This window comes from Thamnophis sirtalis, unplaced genomic scaffold (assembly GCF_051295495.1).
Source record: "Thamnophis sirtalis isolate CommonGarterSnake01/CBP01778 unplaced genomic scaffold, rThaSir2_p1.2 scaffold_13, whole genome shotgun sequence".
Classification (NCBI taxonomy): Eukaryota; Metazoa; Chordata; class Lepidosauria; order Squamata; family Natricidae; genus Thamnophis; species Thamnophis sirtalis.
In genome coordinates this window covers 27,895,891-27,915,457 of record NW_028261393.1, presented here as the reverse complement: position 1 = coordinate 27,915,457, position 19,567 = coordinate 27,895,891, and the positions used below count along the sequence as shown (strand labels likewise).

Here is a 19,567-nt window from a genome sequence, read left to right as displayed (position 1 = left end):
AATGGCTCTTTCGATCTCAAACGATTCGGTTCATTCCGACTCCTTTGGTTGAAATAAAAAGCCGTTGAAATAGAGAGAAGCGTTATGCAAGAGTCAGCTTCATCTTCTATAAAATGACACATTCTTGATAGGAAACTATTCGCCCCGCTAATGGAGGCACTCCGAACAGCACCGGAAGTGGATGCTTAGCCAACACGCTTCTCTCTAGGCCTTGCAGGACCGCTTCTTTCCGGCCTAACCCGGAAGCAACGCCTTCGGCCTCACCCAGGAAATGGTTCTTCGTGTCTTCCGCTCGTGCTGCCGGCGTTGTCCCCGCAGCCATGGTGAGTCTCTGCGTCTCTCGGATTTCTTCAGGCGAATAAATCGTTAATTAGATTAACTAAGTCAGATAATTAATTAATTCAGACGTTGGTTGGTTTCCATTGGTATGGGAGGCAACCCCGCTAGTTTTCCTAAGGCTCAAAAAGGGAAAGATCTCGCAGGTCTACGGGTGGGGGGGAAGCGACTCGGGTTGAACCGAGTGGCGCCTCTTCCAGTAGAAACGCAAACGGATCAGGGCCCTCAGGACGAGGAAAGGTTCCCTAAAAGAAGGAACGTTTCACTTTGGGCCTAAATCAGGGGTCCCCAAACTTGGCCACTTTAAGACTTGTTGGACTTCAACTTCCAGAATTCTGGAAGTTGAAGTCCAACAAGTTTTAAAGTGGCCAAGTTTGAAGAGCTCTGCTCTAGACCACCATCCGCTTATGCAAGGAAATTGACATTATTCATATAAAAAACAAACCTTTGTTTTTCAACTTTGGTAATTTGAAGATGTGTGAACTTCAACTCCCAGAATGCCCTGGGTAGCTGGGAGAATTTTGGGAGTTTTAAGTCCACACTTTGAGTTGCCAAGATTGAGAAACACTGGACTAGAGAACTAGGAAGTCCGTAATGACAGAATCACAAGGGATCCTGAAGAATTCTAGGAGTTGAAGTCCACAAGTCTTAAAAGTGGCCATATTTGAAGAGTTCTGGGCTAAAGGGATATTTTTATAAGCATTGTTCCTGTACTTCGATTCAGAGGAGCATGCAATAAAATAAAAATTAAATGAAGCTGCCCCAATAAAATCGAGGCAGAATAATGCAGGCCTGCCATCAGTTCACACCTTGCCATGTGGCAAGGCTGCCAGACCATCTCATCCATAAACAGCTGCTGTATGGCGAGCTGTCTCAAGGAAAGCGAGAAAGGAAACGATACAGAGACATGTTGAAAGCCTCCTTCAAGTCCTTGGATATCGACACCACCTGGAAAGCCCTGGCACAAGACCGATCAACGTGGCGCACGCTGATCCACCACGGCTGCCAGGCCTCCGAAGACAGAAGAACAACTAGAGCACAAGAGAAGCGAGCACTCCGCAAAGCCAGAGCTGCAAATGCTGCAACAAGGCTGTCCACATATGTCTGCCCGACATGTGGCAGAACATTCCGTGCCCGTATAGGCCTTACCAGCCACTTGCGGACACATTGTGGCAGCCCACAACCTGTTAGATGTCAAGGTCCTCTTCGAACACGATGGACAAACATCACCAATGCATAACAAGAGAAAACAGAATAGCAAGATTCACTGCTTAGGAAAGCAATATACCCTAACCCTAAAAGATTTATTCCTGGATTTGTTTTGTATCCTAATTAATAGTAGCTCAAAGAAATAACAAAAAGCAATGAACCTAAATGTTCTACTAGAAGCATCCTGCTACATCTCTGGGCAACTCATTCCTGTTCCTGGGGAAAGACTGAGCACGAAAATAGAAGGTTGTAATTCTGGGCCTATTTACTAGGAAGTATATCCTATTAAGTTCACAGTAAATGTATGGTCAGTTTTGATTTCTCAGTTGTTAAACCTTTTAAGGGATACTTAGCTTTTCTTTTAAACTTGGATGATCTCATCTTTTCTCACCTGCCCCACCACCTATCTACACATCTTCATGCTTGAAATAAATAAATTTAAGATATTACAGTACATTTTTAGAGTGGAAAGGCGTCCTGAGGGTGGAACTCTGCCTCACAACAGGAAGCTATGTGTTCAATCCTAGGCGGATATTTCTCTCTCTGGGCACGAAGAGAAAATATCTGCTGCAGGTGCCATGTAGGCAGCTAACAAACAAACAAACATTCATCTCTATTCAGTCACCCAACTCCCCCCCCCCCCAGTCAGGTGACTGCAAGGGATTACAGGATTGTTAAAAGAAACAAAAAACCCAATACATCTTTAAACTCTGTTGTCTTTTCATTTTTTTTCTTTATTATTTTCTTATAGAAGAAATATGTCACCTGTTTCACCCCTTAAAACCAAAACTTGGAATTTCAGTTCTGTTGCCCAGCACATTATTATTTTATCCTTCTTTTCACAGCTGAATAGCAGCTGCAGCATTATAAATGACAAAGATATTTTCTAACATTGTCATTGGCAAGTAAACAGTGTTAAAACCTTTTTTTTTAAATTTCTCTTTACAGAAACCTATTTTGTTGCAAGGCCATGAGAGGTCAATTACTCAGATCAAGTATAATCGGGAAGGCGATTTGCTTTTTACAGTAGCAAAAGATCCGGTATGTTATCATTGAATGGTTACCTTAGTTTGTGTGGTTTTTTTTCAGTTAGCCTCATAGAGAATCTCTTCCTACTATCCTAATAAATAGGCGAGAACAATGGAAGGAAGAAAAATAGACACCTTTTACTTCAAAATCAATTGCATCCTATATGCCAACTATGGATCTGTATCTTTTGTGTTTCATGAAACTTGGGCATCCTGCTTTTTAAATCTTTCTCACCCTAAAGAAACGTGCACATGATGCATCAGCTCCATGATTGTCTTTGAAAGAAAATTTAAAAAAAATCTGTGGTGGATGGACACAGCTGGTTGTAGGGTGAATGTGTCAGCCACAGTTAAAGGTTTTGTTTTATTTCAGTGAATATTAGTCACCACAATCTATTAAAATCTACTCAGAATGTCCTGTTCACAATATTCTTCCCAACCTGTAATAGTGCTAATAATTAAGAGTTTGTGAAACCTGTTAATGGATTTAATTTTCTTAATGATTGTCCTTCATTGTTAATTAATAACTTACTACTTTCTTAATTTTACTCCATTATTATATAATCAATTTCAAGTTACTTAATCTTGTCTGTAAGTTATTGACTAATCAAAATATTTAATCAGGAAGTTGTTATTATGTACCAGTTTTTATATTATGGTTTTATTAAATGTACCTTATTTTTTGTTTATCAGACTGTTAATGTTTGGTACTCTGTCAATGGTGAGAGGCTTGGCACATACAATGGCCACACTGGTGCAGTCTGGTGTGTGGACGCTGATTGTATCCTTTGGTTTTAGTGTACAAAATCACATTTTTTCAAAGTTGCCTGAAAATAGCGCATGTATATATTGGAGCTGATCCTGCTGCCTGGCTCTCTCCCCCTCCCTCTCCCTCTCCCCACCTCTCTCTCTCTCTCTCATACACACACACAATCATTGTGTCATTATTTTCAGAGATATTTTCCTACCAGATTCTTGAATATCTTGGAAGTAATCGATGTTGAACTGTATAGCACAGTCAAATGACAGTAGTTGATCACAGGAATTGTTTTATTTCATTTTGCATTCTGAAATAAAATGCATTATGATAATGCTTGTCATAACATAATTTGCCAAAGGTCAGTTTCACAGGAATCATGGCTTTTGGCTTTTGGAAGCATTTTGTAAGTTAACCCATTTGAGTTTCCTTGGTTGAAAAAGTTCTGCTCTACACTGCACTGTTTTTCCTGCTTAAAGGTTACAAAATTTTAGTAGTGTGTGTGCATTTAATTCACAGGGTTTGTATCTTGAAACCATGTAGTAGTTCATTTCTGTTTCCTGCTGCTCCTCATTATGTATTTTGTGTGGCTCCTTGACTGCTCTTTTCAGGGGACACCAAACATGTCTTGACCGGCTCAGCAGACAACAGTTGTCGGCTCTGGGACTGTGAAACAGGTGAATGTCATTGTCTGAGGAGGAGGAAGAATGTTCTGATTATGCAGGATGAAAAATGTAATGTTAGGAGAGCAGAGAATGGTGTTTGACTGCTTTCCCTGTGTGTGCTGATACAATATGTGCATCTGGAAACTCGTCTCAAAATTAGGATTTGTGTGTGAATATTATAAACATTTTTAAAAGTTGTAGTGGGGGTCTCGTCTGAATCAGCTTCTACCCAGATGGTTGGTAGCAATATGCTGACACCAGTTGTGGGATTGAAACTTGTTTTACTACCAGTTCTGTGGGCATGGTGTGGCTTGGTGGGCGTGACAGGGAAAGGATACTGTAAAATCTCCATTCCCACCAACTCTAGGGGAAGGTTACTGCAAAATCCCCATTTCCTCCGATTAGCTGGGACTGGGGAGGCAGAGAATAGATGGGGGGCATGGCCAGTCCAATGTGATATTTACCGGTTCTCCAAACTACTCAAAATCTCCACTACTACTTCTCCAGAAGTGCTATTGCTATTGAGCATGAGTGGTGGGGACAGAGCATGCAGATCTCACTGTGTGAAAAGTAGCCCTCTTTGCTTTTATGTTAATGCAATGTTGTAGCCCTTGGTTTTTCTTGCTGCACTTGCCTTTTTACCTTACACGTAGTCCTTGTTTTACAACCACAGTTGGGGCCAGAATTTCTGTTGCTCAATAAGGCAGTTGTTAAGTGAAAATTTTACCTTTTTGTCATGGTTAAGCAAATCATTGCAGTTGTCTTTAATTCTATTTCCCCCATTGACCTTAATTGTTGGAAACCAACTGGGAAGGTGGCCAGTATTGGTCACATGAACTCAGGATCTTGCAACCATCATAAATAACATCCTGATTGCCAAGCCCCCAAATGTTATGGGGATGCTGCAATAATTATGAGTGCAATTTATGCCTGGTCATAAATCACTTTTTTTCAGTGCCAGACTCCAAATGGTTGCTAAACAAATGATTATAAATTGAGAAAATTATTTGTATTGTTATTGCACTTTCTCTTATCTGCTGCTGGTGGTTTTTCCAGCATTCAGCTAAAAAGTTCTTCATTTTTTCCCCCCTCATGAAAATATTAGGAACACAATCTCCTCTTCCACTTAAAGTGATAATGAGCTATTGAGGTCCCGTATCCTCTGGTTTTAGAGGTCTTTCTGAATCTATTCAGGAATAGGATTTGATCTAAGAATCTGAGATCTATTTGAAGGCATCCTTTTTGAAGCCTGTTGATGAATCTAAATGTATCTGGGGTGAAGAACTGTCTGGTGATGAGGAAAGTTGCTTTAAAGACATGTGGTCTCAGTGTTTGTACTCCCGTTTTTCTAATTCCAAGTGACGTGAGTAGCAGGAATGGAGAATCTCATTCTGGCTGGATATACCTAACACATCTCAATCTGATGACAGAATTAAAATTCATTTCCAGGAATCCCATGAACCATAAATGAAGTCAAACAAGCTGGGTTTGCACCACATGCTCAGTCCTTAAAAAGCAACCCTGTTAATATTTTGGAAGTTGTGTGCACACATTTCTGATTTCTGTAGCTGACTAGGACATGTAGGCTGTGTGTAGGCACTTTCTGTAGACCTGAAGTTTTAGAGACCCTTGGAGTAGATATTTCTGAGTTTGAGGGAGCAGTGGGTCTTTCAAGTTGTACTTACTGCTTGTGTTTCATCCCGTCTTTAGGAAAGCAACTTGCTTTAGTCAAGACCAACTCAGCTGTGAGGACTTGTGGTTTTGACTTTGGAGGGAATATCATCATGTTTTCCACAGATAAGCAAATGGGCTACCAATGTTTTGTGAGCTTCTTCGACCTTCGAGACTCCAGCCAGCTTGGTGAGACCTTCAGGTGTAGTTAGAATCAAGGTTGGGTGGGAAAATTGTCCTTCCTCAAAGTTGGTGTTAAAGAACCTTTTTTTTCCTTTTATCTTCAGAGGACAATGAACCTTACATGAAGATCCCCTGCAGCGAGTCCAAAATTACTAGTGCGGTTTGGGGTCCCCTTGGAGAATTCATCATTGTTGGGCATGAGAATGGGGAGTTGAACCAGTTCAGCGCAAAGGTTGGTATGGATTCATGAGAGGTATTTGTGTCCCATCAAGAAGGTAACCTAACATCAAATACAAAAAAGTGGATCACCACAGTCAACCTACCCCAAAGTCTGGAAGGGCGGATGCATTTTTAAAAACTTCTGAAGTATCAACAGGGTCATAACCAAAAGACTCTTTGTGGGATACCATTCCAGAAGGCAGCCACCACGACAGAGAAAACATGCTCTTTGGGTCGCAATAGATTCATCAAGGGGACCTAAGCCCACCAATTCTATCCGATCTGGAGAGGCGGAAACCATAGCAGATAGGTAGCCTCTTGCTCTGGGCCATAAAAGGTATTAGAGGCAATGACCCTTTAAATCTGTCGATGAGATTTATTGGTCACCAGTGCAACAGGTGCAGTCACATAGACAAAAGATAGATTTAGAGCACGGGTGTAAAACTTGTGGTGTCACGTTGCCATCCCATGACATTTTGCAACTTTTTTCCTATTCACGGAGCTGGGGTGGGGGTGGCTGGCTTGTGACGCATCCAGCCCATGGGCTGCCAGTTTGACACTCCTGATTTAGATTTTAACTACTGGAATACACCAGGCCTTCTCTGACCTGGAATAGGTCAATAGTTGCCATGCGGACCATGATCTCCTGAACTATCACTAGGCAGCAAATTGAAGTTCCCAAGAGTAAAAGTCTTGGGGGGTCTCTGCTCATGAATTTCAGCAGATCAGGAAGGGATGTTGCTAAGTAGTAGGGAGGGGAGTACACCAACAACTAACTCATCTATTCTCTAAAGCCCAATATTAACCAGAGCGTTGATCTGCAGATGAGAGCCTTGCAGAGCCCTTACGGATTAATGGTAACATAGTCATCTTATTTCCCACTCCTAAACCCTTGACTGATGAGGCCAGCCAACTTGAAATCAAAGGGGGATATAATTCGGAAAGGAGACCCTTGGGCCTTCTATCTTGTTTAAACAAGCTTTGTGGGTAAAGGACATTGTCAAGTTCAAACATGTCTTTGATATTATTTTGATAAGATTGCCTGTGAAGAATTCAAAAGAAGTTGGATGTCATTAAATTATTGGGTGTCATTTGCAGCTGCTGGTTTTCTCCATTTCTCTGTAGTTTCTGCCTTCTACCTTCGGGGCTACAGTTGGGAACACTCAAATGGCTCCTGGAGAATAGTAGCTAAAAGTAAACATTTGTCCAGAATGGTATAGGGTGTCATGCTTGAGGAAGGGGTTCGACTAGAACAGAGATGGCGAACCTTTTCGGCACCAAGTGCCCAAAATCGAATGTGTGCACGCCTGCACCAGAAACCCGAAGACCAGGTGGCTGGTGCACACTCATGAAGACCAGATGTCCAAAAGAGCAGCTGGCAACAGCGTGCATGCCCACAGAAGGGGGTCTGCGTGCCACCTCTGGTACATGTGCCATAGGTTTGCCATCACAGGACTAGAAGGTCTCCAAGGTCCCTTACAACTATGTTATTTTATTAAGTGTAACTCAATTTGCCTTTTGTTGCTTAAGCAAGATGGCAATTTCTCAGCTGAGGCATCTGTATTCTTTAAAAGAGGATGATAATCCTGCCATTATTATTTTTTTGTCTGGATATCTTAGATGATATTTATCCAGAGTAATTCAAGGACTGAACCAAGAATTCTCAATGGACACCTTGCTTTATTATTGCCCTGCTTAATTTAGCATCAAGGTGGTGATTTCATGTGACCTCAAACCATCCCTTTTGGTGATCCTTGCTAACTGATAGTTATAAGGACTGAAATAATATAATCTACCATTTATTGATTATATGTAACATTATGATTGTATCATTCATATATTCATATATATTTTAGATCCCACCTTTATTTTTGTAAATAACTCAAGGTGGTGAACATTTCTAATACTCCTTCCTCCTATTTTTCCCACAACAACCACCTTGTGAAATGGTTGTGCTGAGAGAGTGTGACTGGCTCAAAGTTACCCAGCCAGGTTTCATGGCTAAGGTGGAACTAGAACTCACAATCTAGCCTGCTTTCTAGCCTGCTGCTTTAACAACTAGGCCAAGCAAGGTTAGAGTAAAGTAGCAATGTCTTTCCTTTCTTCTCTTCTAGTCAGGAGAAGTCCTCATGAATGTCAAAGAACATACAAAGCAGATCAATGACATCCAGACTTCCAGAGATATGACAATGTTTGTCACTGCCTCCAAAGATAACACTGCCAAGGTGAGTCTTTGTTGTTGCTGCTGCTTGCTGCAAAAGGTGGTGTCCTATGATTGACCTGCATTTTTCAATTCACCCCAGGAAGAGAGGTTGCTTAGACAAGCTAGCTCTTCCTATTACTTTTGCCAAAGTTTTGAGATAATAAAAGTTTTGCTCTAACTTCAGTCAGATCATTATTACCCTCTGGTGGTAATTTTCATTAATATTTAACCTTCCTTTGCTGATGCCTAAACTGAGCAACTCTGGAGGTGGAAAGGAAAATAGAGGTGGCAGAGACATAAAATCTGCCCCCCAGAACGCCCCTTTTCATGACTCGAATTTCAGAGGAGTTGTTAGGGCTCGTAAGGATGGGCCTCTTGGCTGGAGACAATTTATTAATAAAGTGCTCTAAAACATTCATTGCCATACTGGCATTTTCTTTGATGTTTTTACTTTTTGGCATCTTTCCTACAAACCGTAAATATAAGCATCGACACACAAATTAGTAGCCACAGGAAGTTTTTTCAACTTTCACCGGAACTCAGGAAGAGTTGGGTTTTTTGTTTCTGTTTTTGATTTCCCGGGCTTATTCTGGTTGCCCTGTTCAGCTTCCAAGCAGTGTTTTGTTGGGACAACTGTTGTTCACAGGATTGGGAAGGGGCTGTGCTCTGCTGCGTGGCACTGATGGTGTAATTGGCATTTTCAGTTGATACTGGGGAAATTTAGTGCCTCCTTCAAAAGTCCTGATAGACCTATTTCTCTTGCAGCTCTTTGATTCCACAAATCTTGACCACCTAAAGACATTCCGAACAGAACGGCCGGTGAACTCTGCAGCGCTTTCTCCCATCTTTGATCATGTATGTTGGTGGGCAACGTGTTGGGTTTTGCCCCCTTATATTTCCTTTTGTCAGATCTCCTTAGACTGAGATTTGTATCGCTGTTGTGTGGTTTGTATGCGTCCTTCACAAAGGTAAGTTTGTCTGTGAGATAGAAGTGTCTGAGTGTTTTGGATGCTTTGCTTCTTGGCAGCTTCTGCGCTCTGATTGCTGTACAGGAAACGGGAAAGGATAGAGAGATCAAATGACTGTACTCTGCAAATGAGCAAAGTTTCCTTAGTAGGAAGCAACCAAATTTTAAGCCATGGCATTAAGCTGATCTGTTGGCATATCCTCTCCTAATGAAAGGAATATGAACTGGATCTCGTCCTTTTATTTTTCTTCTGGCAGGTGGTGTTAGGCGGTGGACAGGAAGCCATGGATGTGACAACCACCTCCACCAGAATTGGAAAGTTTGAGGCCAGGTGAGTTTGTTTTCTCTTCTGGTCATGAGGGATGTGGCATCGATTCACTCTCCTCTACTGCGTTCCCATGAAACCCAACTCTGCTTTCAAAAGATGTAAGGCGTCACTTCGCAAGCAAGTTACACTGAAGAGCTGCCTAACGTCCTTTTCTAATGGTGTCTATCTCTTTGTATCTTATTTATGGTTCTAGATATTTCCACCTGGGCGTTGAGGAAGAGTTTGGAAGAGTCAAAGGCCATTTTGGGCCAATTAATAGCGTTGCTTTCCACCCTGATGGGAAGAGGTAAGAGTCATCGGTACTTCTGGCTCTTTAGTTTCACAAGACTTGGACCAAGCGCCCCAGGAATTTCACTCCCTTTTTTCTGCTTCCAGTTACAGCAGTGGCGGGGAGGATGGCTACGTCCGCATCCATTACTTTGACCCCCAATACTTTGAATTTGAGTTTGAAGTTTGATCTGGCTGCTTCCTTCTCCTCTGATGCCTCTCCGGTCTTTGCGGTTCCAGCAGGATGGAAATCTTGCTTATCCTAAGCGATGCTTAAGGGCAAGAATCAAACCGAAGCGGAGAATGACCTGCTACAGGTTCTCTGTGGGAGAGAATCTCTCTACTTCTACCCTGTTGGAACAGCTGCAGTTGCCCTATTTATAATGTGAGACAGGGATAATAAATTCTTCCTTTGCAAACATGAAAATAAATATGTATGAATGTGTTAGCTAAGAACAAGCAGATTACTACTTTTTTTAATACTGTTTCCATCATGTGTATGATTTGTTGGCTTCAGAATTCATTGTTATCATTAGGGGTTTCCATATTGATGGTTTTGCTAAGTAAAGCCCAAGTTAAACATATTCCAGGTTTACAGTGATTTGAAATTATTGGATCAGTTTATTGGGTTAGAGGAGCATCTTTCAACCTTGGCAACTTTAGGTAGGGTAGACTTCAACTTGCAGAATTCCCCATCCAGCACAGGTGAAGCTTGACTAATATTAACATTTAAAAAACTTAGCCATGTCAGCTTTATTGTTCAAATACAGCTATTGGCTCCAAGTTGGGGGGGGGGGGTGCTACGTATGAGCATTCAGATGGCTTTCTCGTTACCCAAAAGATTATATCTTCCATTTCCTAGATCTAAAATGTTTTTTTAAAGAGCTGTATTTTATTTGTAACAGTTTTAAAAATAGACTTGGAAAATAGATCTACATATTCACAGTGCCACAGATAAAAGTGTTTGCTCTCCTTGGAGGCTCTGTGTCAGCAACTCTCCCTCTGTTTTCAGCTTTCCTCTTTTGGGGTGACCAGCCAATTCTTTGATTACTTCATCTAAAAAGGGGATGATGCAGTGTACTTTCATGTTGCTCTGTGCAATTGTGAGTAGGTTTGGCTGTTTGTTGTTATTTGCCGAATTTCTGTCCATGCTTCATCAAGATGTTCTGATGAACGGACCCAACGGAGAAATAAACCTACAGGGAGAATAATGGCCAGTTATCCATCTGTTTCACAAGGACAGACAGTCACCTTTTATATCTTTACAGCAATTCTTTATAAAGAACATCAGCAGTAGACACACTTAGCTTCCAGCCGCATCTGGGGGAGACAGCCAAATCTTTCATAATTGCCCCAGAAGAACTGGGACTGCTAACGGCACTGCCTAATTTTACATTTAAGGTCCTATCCTTCAAATCTGCAGGTTTACAAATATATTTAGCAGACGTTTGAAATTCTCACTCTGAAATCTGGATAGGAAGAGCTTTAAAGAGGAGTCTTCTGAAGACCCTGGATTCAGAAAAAAATGTTAGATGTGTTTCTTACATGTAAACTTGTATATCTCTTAAAAGCACGTAAAGGAAATGAGCAAGCAGCAAAGTGGATAGGTGGGTGAGGTTTTAGTTTCTACCCATCAGATGTGATTTGGAAATTTGATGATGTTCAGACAGCTGAAGTTCTTGAAACTATTAAGGTTTTAGTAAGGTTGCTTCCGTATTACAGATAGTCCTTGACTTATATCCATTCATTTAGAGACATTTGAAGTTAATGATGGTGCTGAAAAAAAGATGTCAATTTTTTGCACTTATGGATATTGTGACCCTTCAACCACATGATCACAATTTGGTTTTGTATCCCTGCAGTTGCATAATCGTAATTTGGGTGCTTGGCAACCGGCATCTATTACGACAGGTGCAGAATCCAGGGGGAGGGGGTTGCATAATCGCCATCTGTGACATTCCCAGTCAACTTCTGACAAGCAAATTAATGGGGAAACAACAGGAAAGGTCACAAGTTGTCTTGCATAATAACACATTTTTGTCCCTTTTTGGTCATAAGGCAAGGACTCTACAAAATTCTGCAATGCATATGTTCAGACATCTTCCAGCCCTCCCAATTGCCTGCTATATCTTCAAAATCTCTGGAATTATTGCATCAACCTGAGCAAACTTGATGAAGATGCTTATAAAAGTAAGGCTTATTTTCTTGTTGGTGTGAGATGTTTCCCTGCTTATCCAAGCAGCCTCTTCAGCCTGAACAAGTTGCTTAGGGGAATCTGAACAGGCAGAGAGCTATTGGAATGTACCAATTCTTTCCGCACCAATCTCAGGTTTTCTCCTCAAACTGGAATAGCAATAGTACTGTCAGATCCGTGAATCTGCCTTCTTCAGGGGAAGAGGGGGGCCCTATACTTCCTTTAGACTTAACTATCTTTCTTCCCTGTATATCCTGTACCATGTAATTAATTGCTTTATAACTTCTAGCCTGGTGCCTAGAGGCCTGGCATTTTCTCATCTTTCAGGGAATGTGAGGAGGGAGGGCCATGTAAACTGCATCGCTCAGGAAACGACCCTCACTTTCCTAGAGCATCTGTTACAAAAACATCTTCACACCTATGGATTGGACTGTTGGGCAGGGACTCTAATTTCCTTTAGTCCTGTTGTATTGCATTAAGGACCCCAGATCCTACTTTCCCTTCGCCCAGTTATCCTCTTTCAATAAAAGGTTCCTTTTGAAATGTTAAGTTTCAAGAATCTTTACTTCCTTGATTAAGGCGGGGAGGCCTTACAAGTACTTAGACTTATACGCCGCTTCACAGTGCTTTACAGCCCTCTCTAAGTTTAGAGAGTCAGTCTCTTGCCCCCAACAACCTGGCTCCTCATTTTACCGACCTCAGAAGGATGGAAGACTGAGTCAATTTTGAGCCTGGTGAGATTCGAACTGCCAAATTGCAGGCAGCCAGCAGTGTCTCAAACCAAAAAAAAAGTCCAGTTGCCATGACTCAACTCAACAACTTTTCCTGGATGACTGAAAGGCTTCATCAACATAGCACACTTTGGGAAAGAAACTTCTGAGGTTAGTGCGGGAGGAGTTGCCAATGACTCTCTGTAACCAACTTGCTCTGACTGAGGAAGCTGCTTGGATGAGCAGGAAAATGTCTCAACCCAACAAGAAAACAACTTCAGTTGCCATAACTCAACTTCTGGACTCAGCAAACCATCTTGCCAATGTTGGCCTATGAAACTGAAATCTAGAAGGCTTAATTTCATCCAAATTACAATGTCTCTCGCATGTGAGTGCTTTATTCCAAAGCTTTGGAGTTCTGGACAATGTGAGTTTGTACTTTATATGGTAAAAACAGGGGTCCCCAAACTTGGCAACTTTAAGACTGGTGGACTTCAACTCCCAGAATTCTGCCAGCTATGCCAAGTTGGAAGACCTCTGGGTAAAAGGAATAGTGGGTAGACCCCCTACCTTGCCAGAGCATCAAGCTCTGTGGCTCAACGGAGGGCCAGATGACCAGGGGGTTATACATGTAAAGGGGGTTCAGGTACTTCTCCCCATGGTTTATCCAGGGCCAGAGGCAATGAGTCTTCTCCCTCATTTCACACAACCTCCTGCAAGGAAGCCAAGAGCATTTTAGTCCTTCATTGGATAGACCTGGAGCACCGGTTCTCAGTCTGGGCCACTTGGAGATGTTGCACTTCATTTCCCAGAGGTCCCCAGCCGTCTTCCCAATCACCACATCCAACCAGAAGCCCACCATGTTAGGGAAGGAATACAACATTAATCTGATACAGGGGGACACATGCTCCACTAAAATTACAATTGGATATCGAGGGAAGACTTGAGAGAAGCAAATGCAATCTAACAATTAGTTGCTTTCTTGTAGCTTTGAGGTGTCCTTCCTTTTTTTATGGGCCACAATTTGAATCAAATGGGATTGTTAGAGATGCAAAAGCATGAAAGAACTATACTGTAGGTCCATGATGGCGCATGGAGCCATATTTGCTGGTACGCCTGCTGTCAGTTCCGGCACACATGCATGGTCTGGCTAGCTAATTTTCAACCTTCCGTAGGGCTGGGGGAGGCCATTTCCGCCCTCCCCAGGCTTCAGAAAAGCCTCCGGAGCCTGGAGAGGGTGAAAAATGGGCCAATTGGAAGTTTGGGAACGATTCAGCTTCCGGGGGGGGCAGGGAGACTCTTTTTGCCCTCCCCAGGCTTCAGGAAAGCCACTGGAGCCTGGGGAAGGATGGTGTGCGCATGCGCAAGGGGGTTGTGCGTGCAGATGCAGGTGGGCGGGGAAGATTGAATTGGTGTGGGCATGCATGCCTGCACAATAGCATGCACACACACACAATTTTGGCATGCCATAAGAAAAAGGTTTGCCATCACTCAAAAAGTGTTAGAACCAGCCCCCACACTTTTATGGCTATTGCTTCATCCCCACAGTCATGTGATCAAAATTGGAGCACTTTGCAACTGGCATGTATTTATGATGCTTGCAGTTTCCTGGAGATTATGTGATTGTCATATGTGACCTTCCCAACTGCTTTTGACAAGCAAAATCAATGGGGAAGCCAGATTTGCTCAGCAATCACATGATTCACTTAGTAACTCTAGTGTTTCTCTTAACAATTGTGGCGGAAAAGGTTATAAAATCAGGTGTGACTCACTTCACCATCACCTTGCTCAGCCACAGAAATTCTGGTTCCAGTTTTCATCACAGCTTGACTGCCTGCACTTTTCCCCTCCATAGCCATAGTTGACTCGGATCAATGAACCAGAATTAGACTTACTGCTTTTATAAATAGGGCTCCAAGGTACAAGGAAAACTGGCCAAACTGGATTTGTTTTTATTTAATGATCTCTTGAACTGGAGCAACAAGCAAGGAACTTTGGTAGGGATGTCCGCAAGGTCTGGTGGAAAAAGTCAATATGATGGCCATAAAGGTATGATTGAAGCTCTAACTGTAGTACCAGAGGTGGCATTCAGCAGATTCTGACAAGTTCTGGAGAATCAGTAGCAGAAATTTTGAGTAGTTCAGAGAACCGGTAAATACTGCCTCTGACTGGCCCCACCCCCATCTATTCTCTGCCTCCCAAGCCACAGCTGATCGGGAGGATTTCGGAGTATTCCCCTATGACACCCACCAAGCCACACCACGCCTACCACACCATGCCCACAGAACTGGTAGTAAACATTTTTGAATCCCACCATTGTGCAGTATCTGTACGATGTACACAAATATGTGAGTTTTGATCCCACTGCTGTGACTACCATCTTGACCACACTGCAGGCTCCTCTGAACCCTGGTTCTGTGCCTCCCCCCAAGTGTTTTATCATGGTTGGTTTAGCCATTTTTGTGGGAGAAGCAACGAGAACAACCAGCCAAGAGACTCTGAAATCTTGGTCCCCTTCCCTGCAAAAATGGCTGCTGTGACGTTTCCTTCTATGTGAAACCATTCCACTTTCCTAGATTGATTTTTCTCCTGGAGAACATCAGGTCCTAATGTTCAAATCCTGTGCATCTCAATTCATAAAAGTAAAAGGAGAGTTCTACCAGTGGGAGGATGCTTAGGGCATCTTTGGTGGCTCAGATTTCTTCACCTGAGATATTTGAAGTGGCCAAATTAAGTGCAAGGCCATCCCTCCATGTCTTTCAAGGCCTGTTGACAAAGAATTCTCAGCCCTCGTCAGGAAGATTTGAACCATCTTACTTGGCATCCTGCTCTCCCAAGCTGGCACCCTCAACCCTGCCTGCCCCTCCTGGGTCTGCTGCTGCTTTACCTTTCTTTCTCATTGTTGCCCAAGAACGTGCCGCAGGGTGAGGCATAGCAATGCTCAAAGAGTGCCAGCAGGAGATGCTCATTGAATGCCAGTGAGAAGGGGAACTGGCGCCCCAGTTGCCAGATGCAATCAAGGAAAAGGAGAAACGTGGGCGCCTCCTGCTTGAGCCGGGCGTGCGCATAGGCGGAGTGGGCGCAGCGGAGCTGGAAGGGATGCCCGGCCTGGAAAAACAAAAAAAGGTTGGCATCTAGAAGCAGAAAAGGGCCTTCCTGCTTCTTCCAGTAAAATCCAGGAAGTGGGCAGGGCTGGAGACAATCTTTCAACAAGAATCAAAACTCAATGAAGTCAATCAAAGAAACCCGTAAATATCAGCAAGAATTAAACTGTTCCTCCTTATGATCAAAGGTCCGTCTGTGTCACACAAGAGCCGGCTAGCGTGTTTTTCTGTGTAAGATGAGAGGGGCAGCCTGAGATCCTGCAAATGTTTCTAAAGTACAATTCCCAGCAGAGAGTTAAAGGCTTGGAGCAATGGAAGTTGAACTGTGTAGCCCTGTGATGGCAAACCTATGGGACGCCTGCCAGCTGGTCTTCTGGTTTCCGGCACATGTGTGCATGCCTGCCAGCTGGTCTTTGCACGTGCTGAAGTGTCAGAATCCAAAGCCCAGCTGACTGGTGCACATGTGCCTGCTGGACTATGGTCTGAATGTGCACACTGGCTAGCTGGTTTTTGCATGTACCGAAGCGCCTCGTCTTCGGGTTTCCACCACTCCAGCATGCACAAATACCAGCTGTGCACTGGCCAGCTGGTCTTCAGGTTATAGCCCTGCAGTGTGCACGCATTCCCACGGCTTCCAGTTTGGGCACTCAGCGCCAAAAAAGTTCGCCATCACTGGTGTAGCCCAGTGGTGGGTTCCGGAATGTGTTGCAACCGGTACAGTTGCAACTGGGCCTGGTGCCCTCCACATGAATGTGTGTGGTGCCCGCATGTGTCTTACCATTCAGCGATGCCTCCACGAGCCTCCATGACGCTGCAGCTGCTTGGTGGAGTGTTGCACAGGCGCTGTGCGCGCCGTGCACGTACACATAAGGATTGAAGAGTTTAAAGACAGGTAAGGAGTTGGGGCAGGAGGGTGGGCCCTCCAGAGCACCATATTGGAATGATATCTGGTGCTCCCGGCAGGCTTTGGTACGCCCGTACTGGGGTGTACCACCTGCAATCCACCACTGGTGTAACCCCATCTGAGGAGCCAGAGGCTCCCTCATTGGCTCTGATGATAATATTCAGTGGCCACACTAAGCCATGGTTAAGAAATTCTTAACTTCCATTTTGTAAGCTGACCCAGAATCAGATGAGTAATGTGTAACATAAATACCCTATGCCTCCACTTAGAAAGAATTACAATCACTTCCAATTTTGAAATTCTGTCTGTATTACTATTAGGAACTGTTGAGTTAAAAAGTACAACATGTACTTTCTTGCTTTCCAGTCATGGCAATTTTTAAGTGTGGACCTCATTTCCCAGAATTCCCCATGTCAATCCCCTTTGAACTGTCTCCTGCTAGTACCTGTATCCATTCCCGCTCCAGCAGTCCTTGGAACCCTGCCAATGTCCGGCAGGATGGATCCAGGATAACTTGGGCAAGAGCTGTCACCAACAAGGTGGCATCCTTCCCTTCGGCTCCATGCACCAGGACACAAGCCTCCTCTCTGGAGCAAGACACAGAGTATCTGGTTACACGACCGTCTCCCTGACATGAGCACATCCCCAAAGGTTGGGGTGCAGAGGGGACTTGCCCAAACAGCTTCTCCTGGGGGCTCCTCTCCAGACACTTTCTGGGGGAAGGACCAGAGGCAATCCTACCTTTCCAGGCACTGGGCTGCCAGGCAGGCAGCATTCAAGGCTTCCTTGACATGGGACAGCCATTTGGAGGCTTCCAGCCTGCTCAGCCAGCGGTCCATGTGGGCAGAAGGGTCATTGCAGGCTTCTACCAGCTTGATGAAGCTTTCCTGGAGGGAGCGACCCCTGAGAGGTGGGGAGGAGGAGAAAGAGAAGGAGAACTGCTTTGGTTAGGAGTCCTGCAGCCAATGGTGAAATTCATTTTTTTAAACTACCGGTTCTGTGTCTACTGTGGCTTGGTGGGTGTGGTGCGACTTGGTGGGCATAGCAGGGGAAGGATACTGCAAAATCCCCATTCCCTCCCCATTCTGGGGCCAGCCGGAGGTGGCATTTGCCGGTTCTCCAAACTACTCAAAATTTCAACTACCGGTTCTCTAGAACCTGTTGGATTTCACCCCTGCCTGCAGCTCACAATCAGGGGTTTCTCCCATGGACCAGCCTTGTCTGGCTGGAGAAAGTGAGGTATAGGAAAGGCTGGTTTCAACCTTCACATGTGTCCATCTTTCTGGATAAGAAAAGCTATTCAGATATAAGCACCCACTGAATGCAAATGCCTACCAACCTCAACTTCAGAAATCACTCTTTCATGCAGGAAGCATAAATTTGACTGAAAGCATATGGTTTTCTATCCCTGTTTTCGATTTCCTTGCAGGATTTCAGATTTTATTTTCAATTGCTGTGCTGAACAAATGTTCCATTAATGTGGGCCATTAGAAAAATTCTAGTGATCAGAGTTAAGGCATAAGGTAAAGGAGGCTGCCAGTACATGAGTGAGTCATTTTCCACAGGTTCTGATTCCATTATTCTTTTTTATTAAAAAAAAAATAGCACCATTTCTCCAACTGTTTGTTGTTGTTGCTGCTGCTATTTTCTGAAGGACTTGGTGAGGTTGAAAATCCACACGTGAATCTTCTCTGGACTTAAACATTTTATTCTCCCTCTTTCTAACTAAAAGGGGGTGGGGGTGGGGGTGGGGAATCTGTGATGGGAGAGAATTGCAAAAGAAATTACCGGCCAGTGGATCACCTGGAGAAAACATAGGTTGTTCCAAGTATGAGTTAGAGCAAGGTTGTCCAAACTTGGGAACTTTAAGACCTGTGGACTTCTACTCCCAGGATTCCCCAGCTGGGACTTGGTCCACAGATCTTAAAGTTCCCAACAGATTGGACACCCCTGAATTAGAAAATTTTAAGCTCTTTCCAGAGCTTAACTTTAAAAAAAGTATTTGTTTTATGGAATAGTCCTTTCACTCTAAGCCAGGGGTGTCCAAACTTGGGAACTTTAAGACCTGTGGACTTCTACTCCCAGGATTCCCCAGCTGGGACTTGGTCCACAGATCTTAAAGTTCCCAACAGATTGGACACCCCTGAATTAGAAAATTTTAAGCTCTTTCCAGAGCTTAACTTTAAAAAAAGTATTTGTTTTATGGAATAGTCCTTTCACTCTAAGCCAGGGGTGTCCAAACTTGGGAACTTTAAGACTTGTGGACTTCAACTCCCAGGATTCCCCAGCTGGGACTTGGTCCACAGATCTTAAAGTTCCCAACAGATTGGACACCCCTGAATTAGAAAATTTTAAGCTCTTTCCAGAGCTTAACTTTAAAAAAAGTATTTGTTTTATGGAATAGTCCTTTCACTCTAAGCCAGGGGTGTCCAAACTTGGGAACTTTAAGACTTGTGGACTTCAACTCCCAGAATTCCCCAGCCGGCTTTCCCCAGCCAGTCGGCTAGGGAATTCTGGGAGTTGAAGTCCACAAGTCTTAAAGTTCCCAAGTTTGGACAGCCCTGGCTTAAGCAATCTGCAAAGAGCAGTGATTGGGAGTTATCAGGCTGGTTTTGAATTTGAATTTTAATGGATTTGTATGCCACCCAATCCCGGAGCTGTTTCTTCCACAGCTTCTCTAACAACGGGGAAGAATCCATAATTAATCAGAGACAGTGCTAACTAATGCCCTCCAGATATGTTGGACTACAATTCTCACTGTTTCTAGAAGTTTTCAGGGCTAATTGAGAAACATTCAGTAATTCTTAGCCAAGATGACAAGA

At 43.6% G+C, this 19,567-nt stretch overlaps 2 protein-coding genes across 5 annotated transcripts in view; one reads left to right on the top strand and one right to left on the bottom strand.

Annotated features, from left to right (window-relative positions):
* Position 1: 1 nt before the first annotated feature.
* Positions 2 to 10,417, top strand: EIF3I (eukaryotic translation initiation factor 3 subunit I). Its single transcript, XM_014067612.2, has 12 exons — positions 2 to 28; positions 132 to 323; positions 2,494 to 2,586; positions 3,267 to 3,354; positions 3,942 to 4,007; positions 5,706 to 5,855; positions 5,954 to 6,081; positions 8,183 to 8,293; positions 9,037 to 9,126; positions 9,496 to 9,569; positions 9,760 to 9,852; positions 9,942 to 10,417. The coding sequence occupies exons 1-12, from the start codon at positions 2 to 4 to the stop codon at positions 10,021 to 10,023; spliced, it is 1,194 nt and encodes a 397-aa protein (XP_013923087.2). The 3' UTR covers positions 10,024 to 10,417.
* LOC106549856 (myotubularin-related protein 9-like) overlaps positions 10,353 to 19,567 on the bottom strand; it is a 21,723-nt gene continuing 12,508 nt past the window's right edge. For all 4 annotated transcript variants that reach the window (XM_087727882.1, XM_087727884.1, XM_087727883.1 and 1 more), the window contains 5 exons: positions 17,487 to 17,648; positions 17,191 to 17,332; positions 15,625 to 15,845; positions 13,308 to 13,450; positions 10,353 to 11,029 (listed from right to left, as the gene is read on the bottom strand). In XM_087727882.1, coding sequence (XP_087584008.1) covers positions 10,917 to 11,029; positions 13,308 to 13,450; positions 15,625 to 15,845; positions 17,191 to 17,332; positions 17,487 to 17,648 — 781 coding nt within the window. In that variant the 3' untranslated portion in view covers positions 10,353 to 10,916. The remainder of the gene's footprint in view (positions 11,030 to 13,307; positions 13,451 to 15,624; positions 15,846 to 17,190; positions 17,333 to 17,486; positions 17,649 to 19,567) is intronic.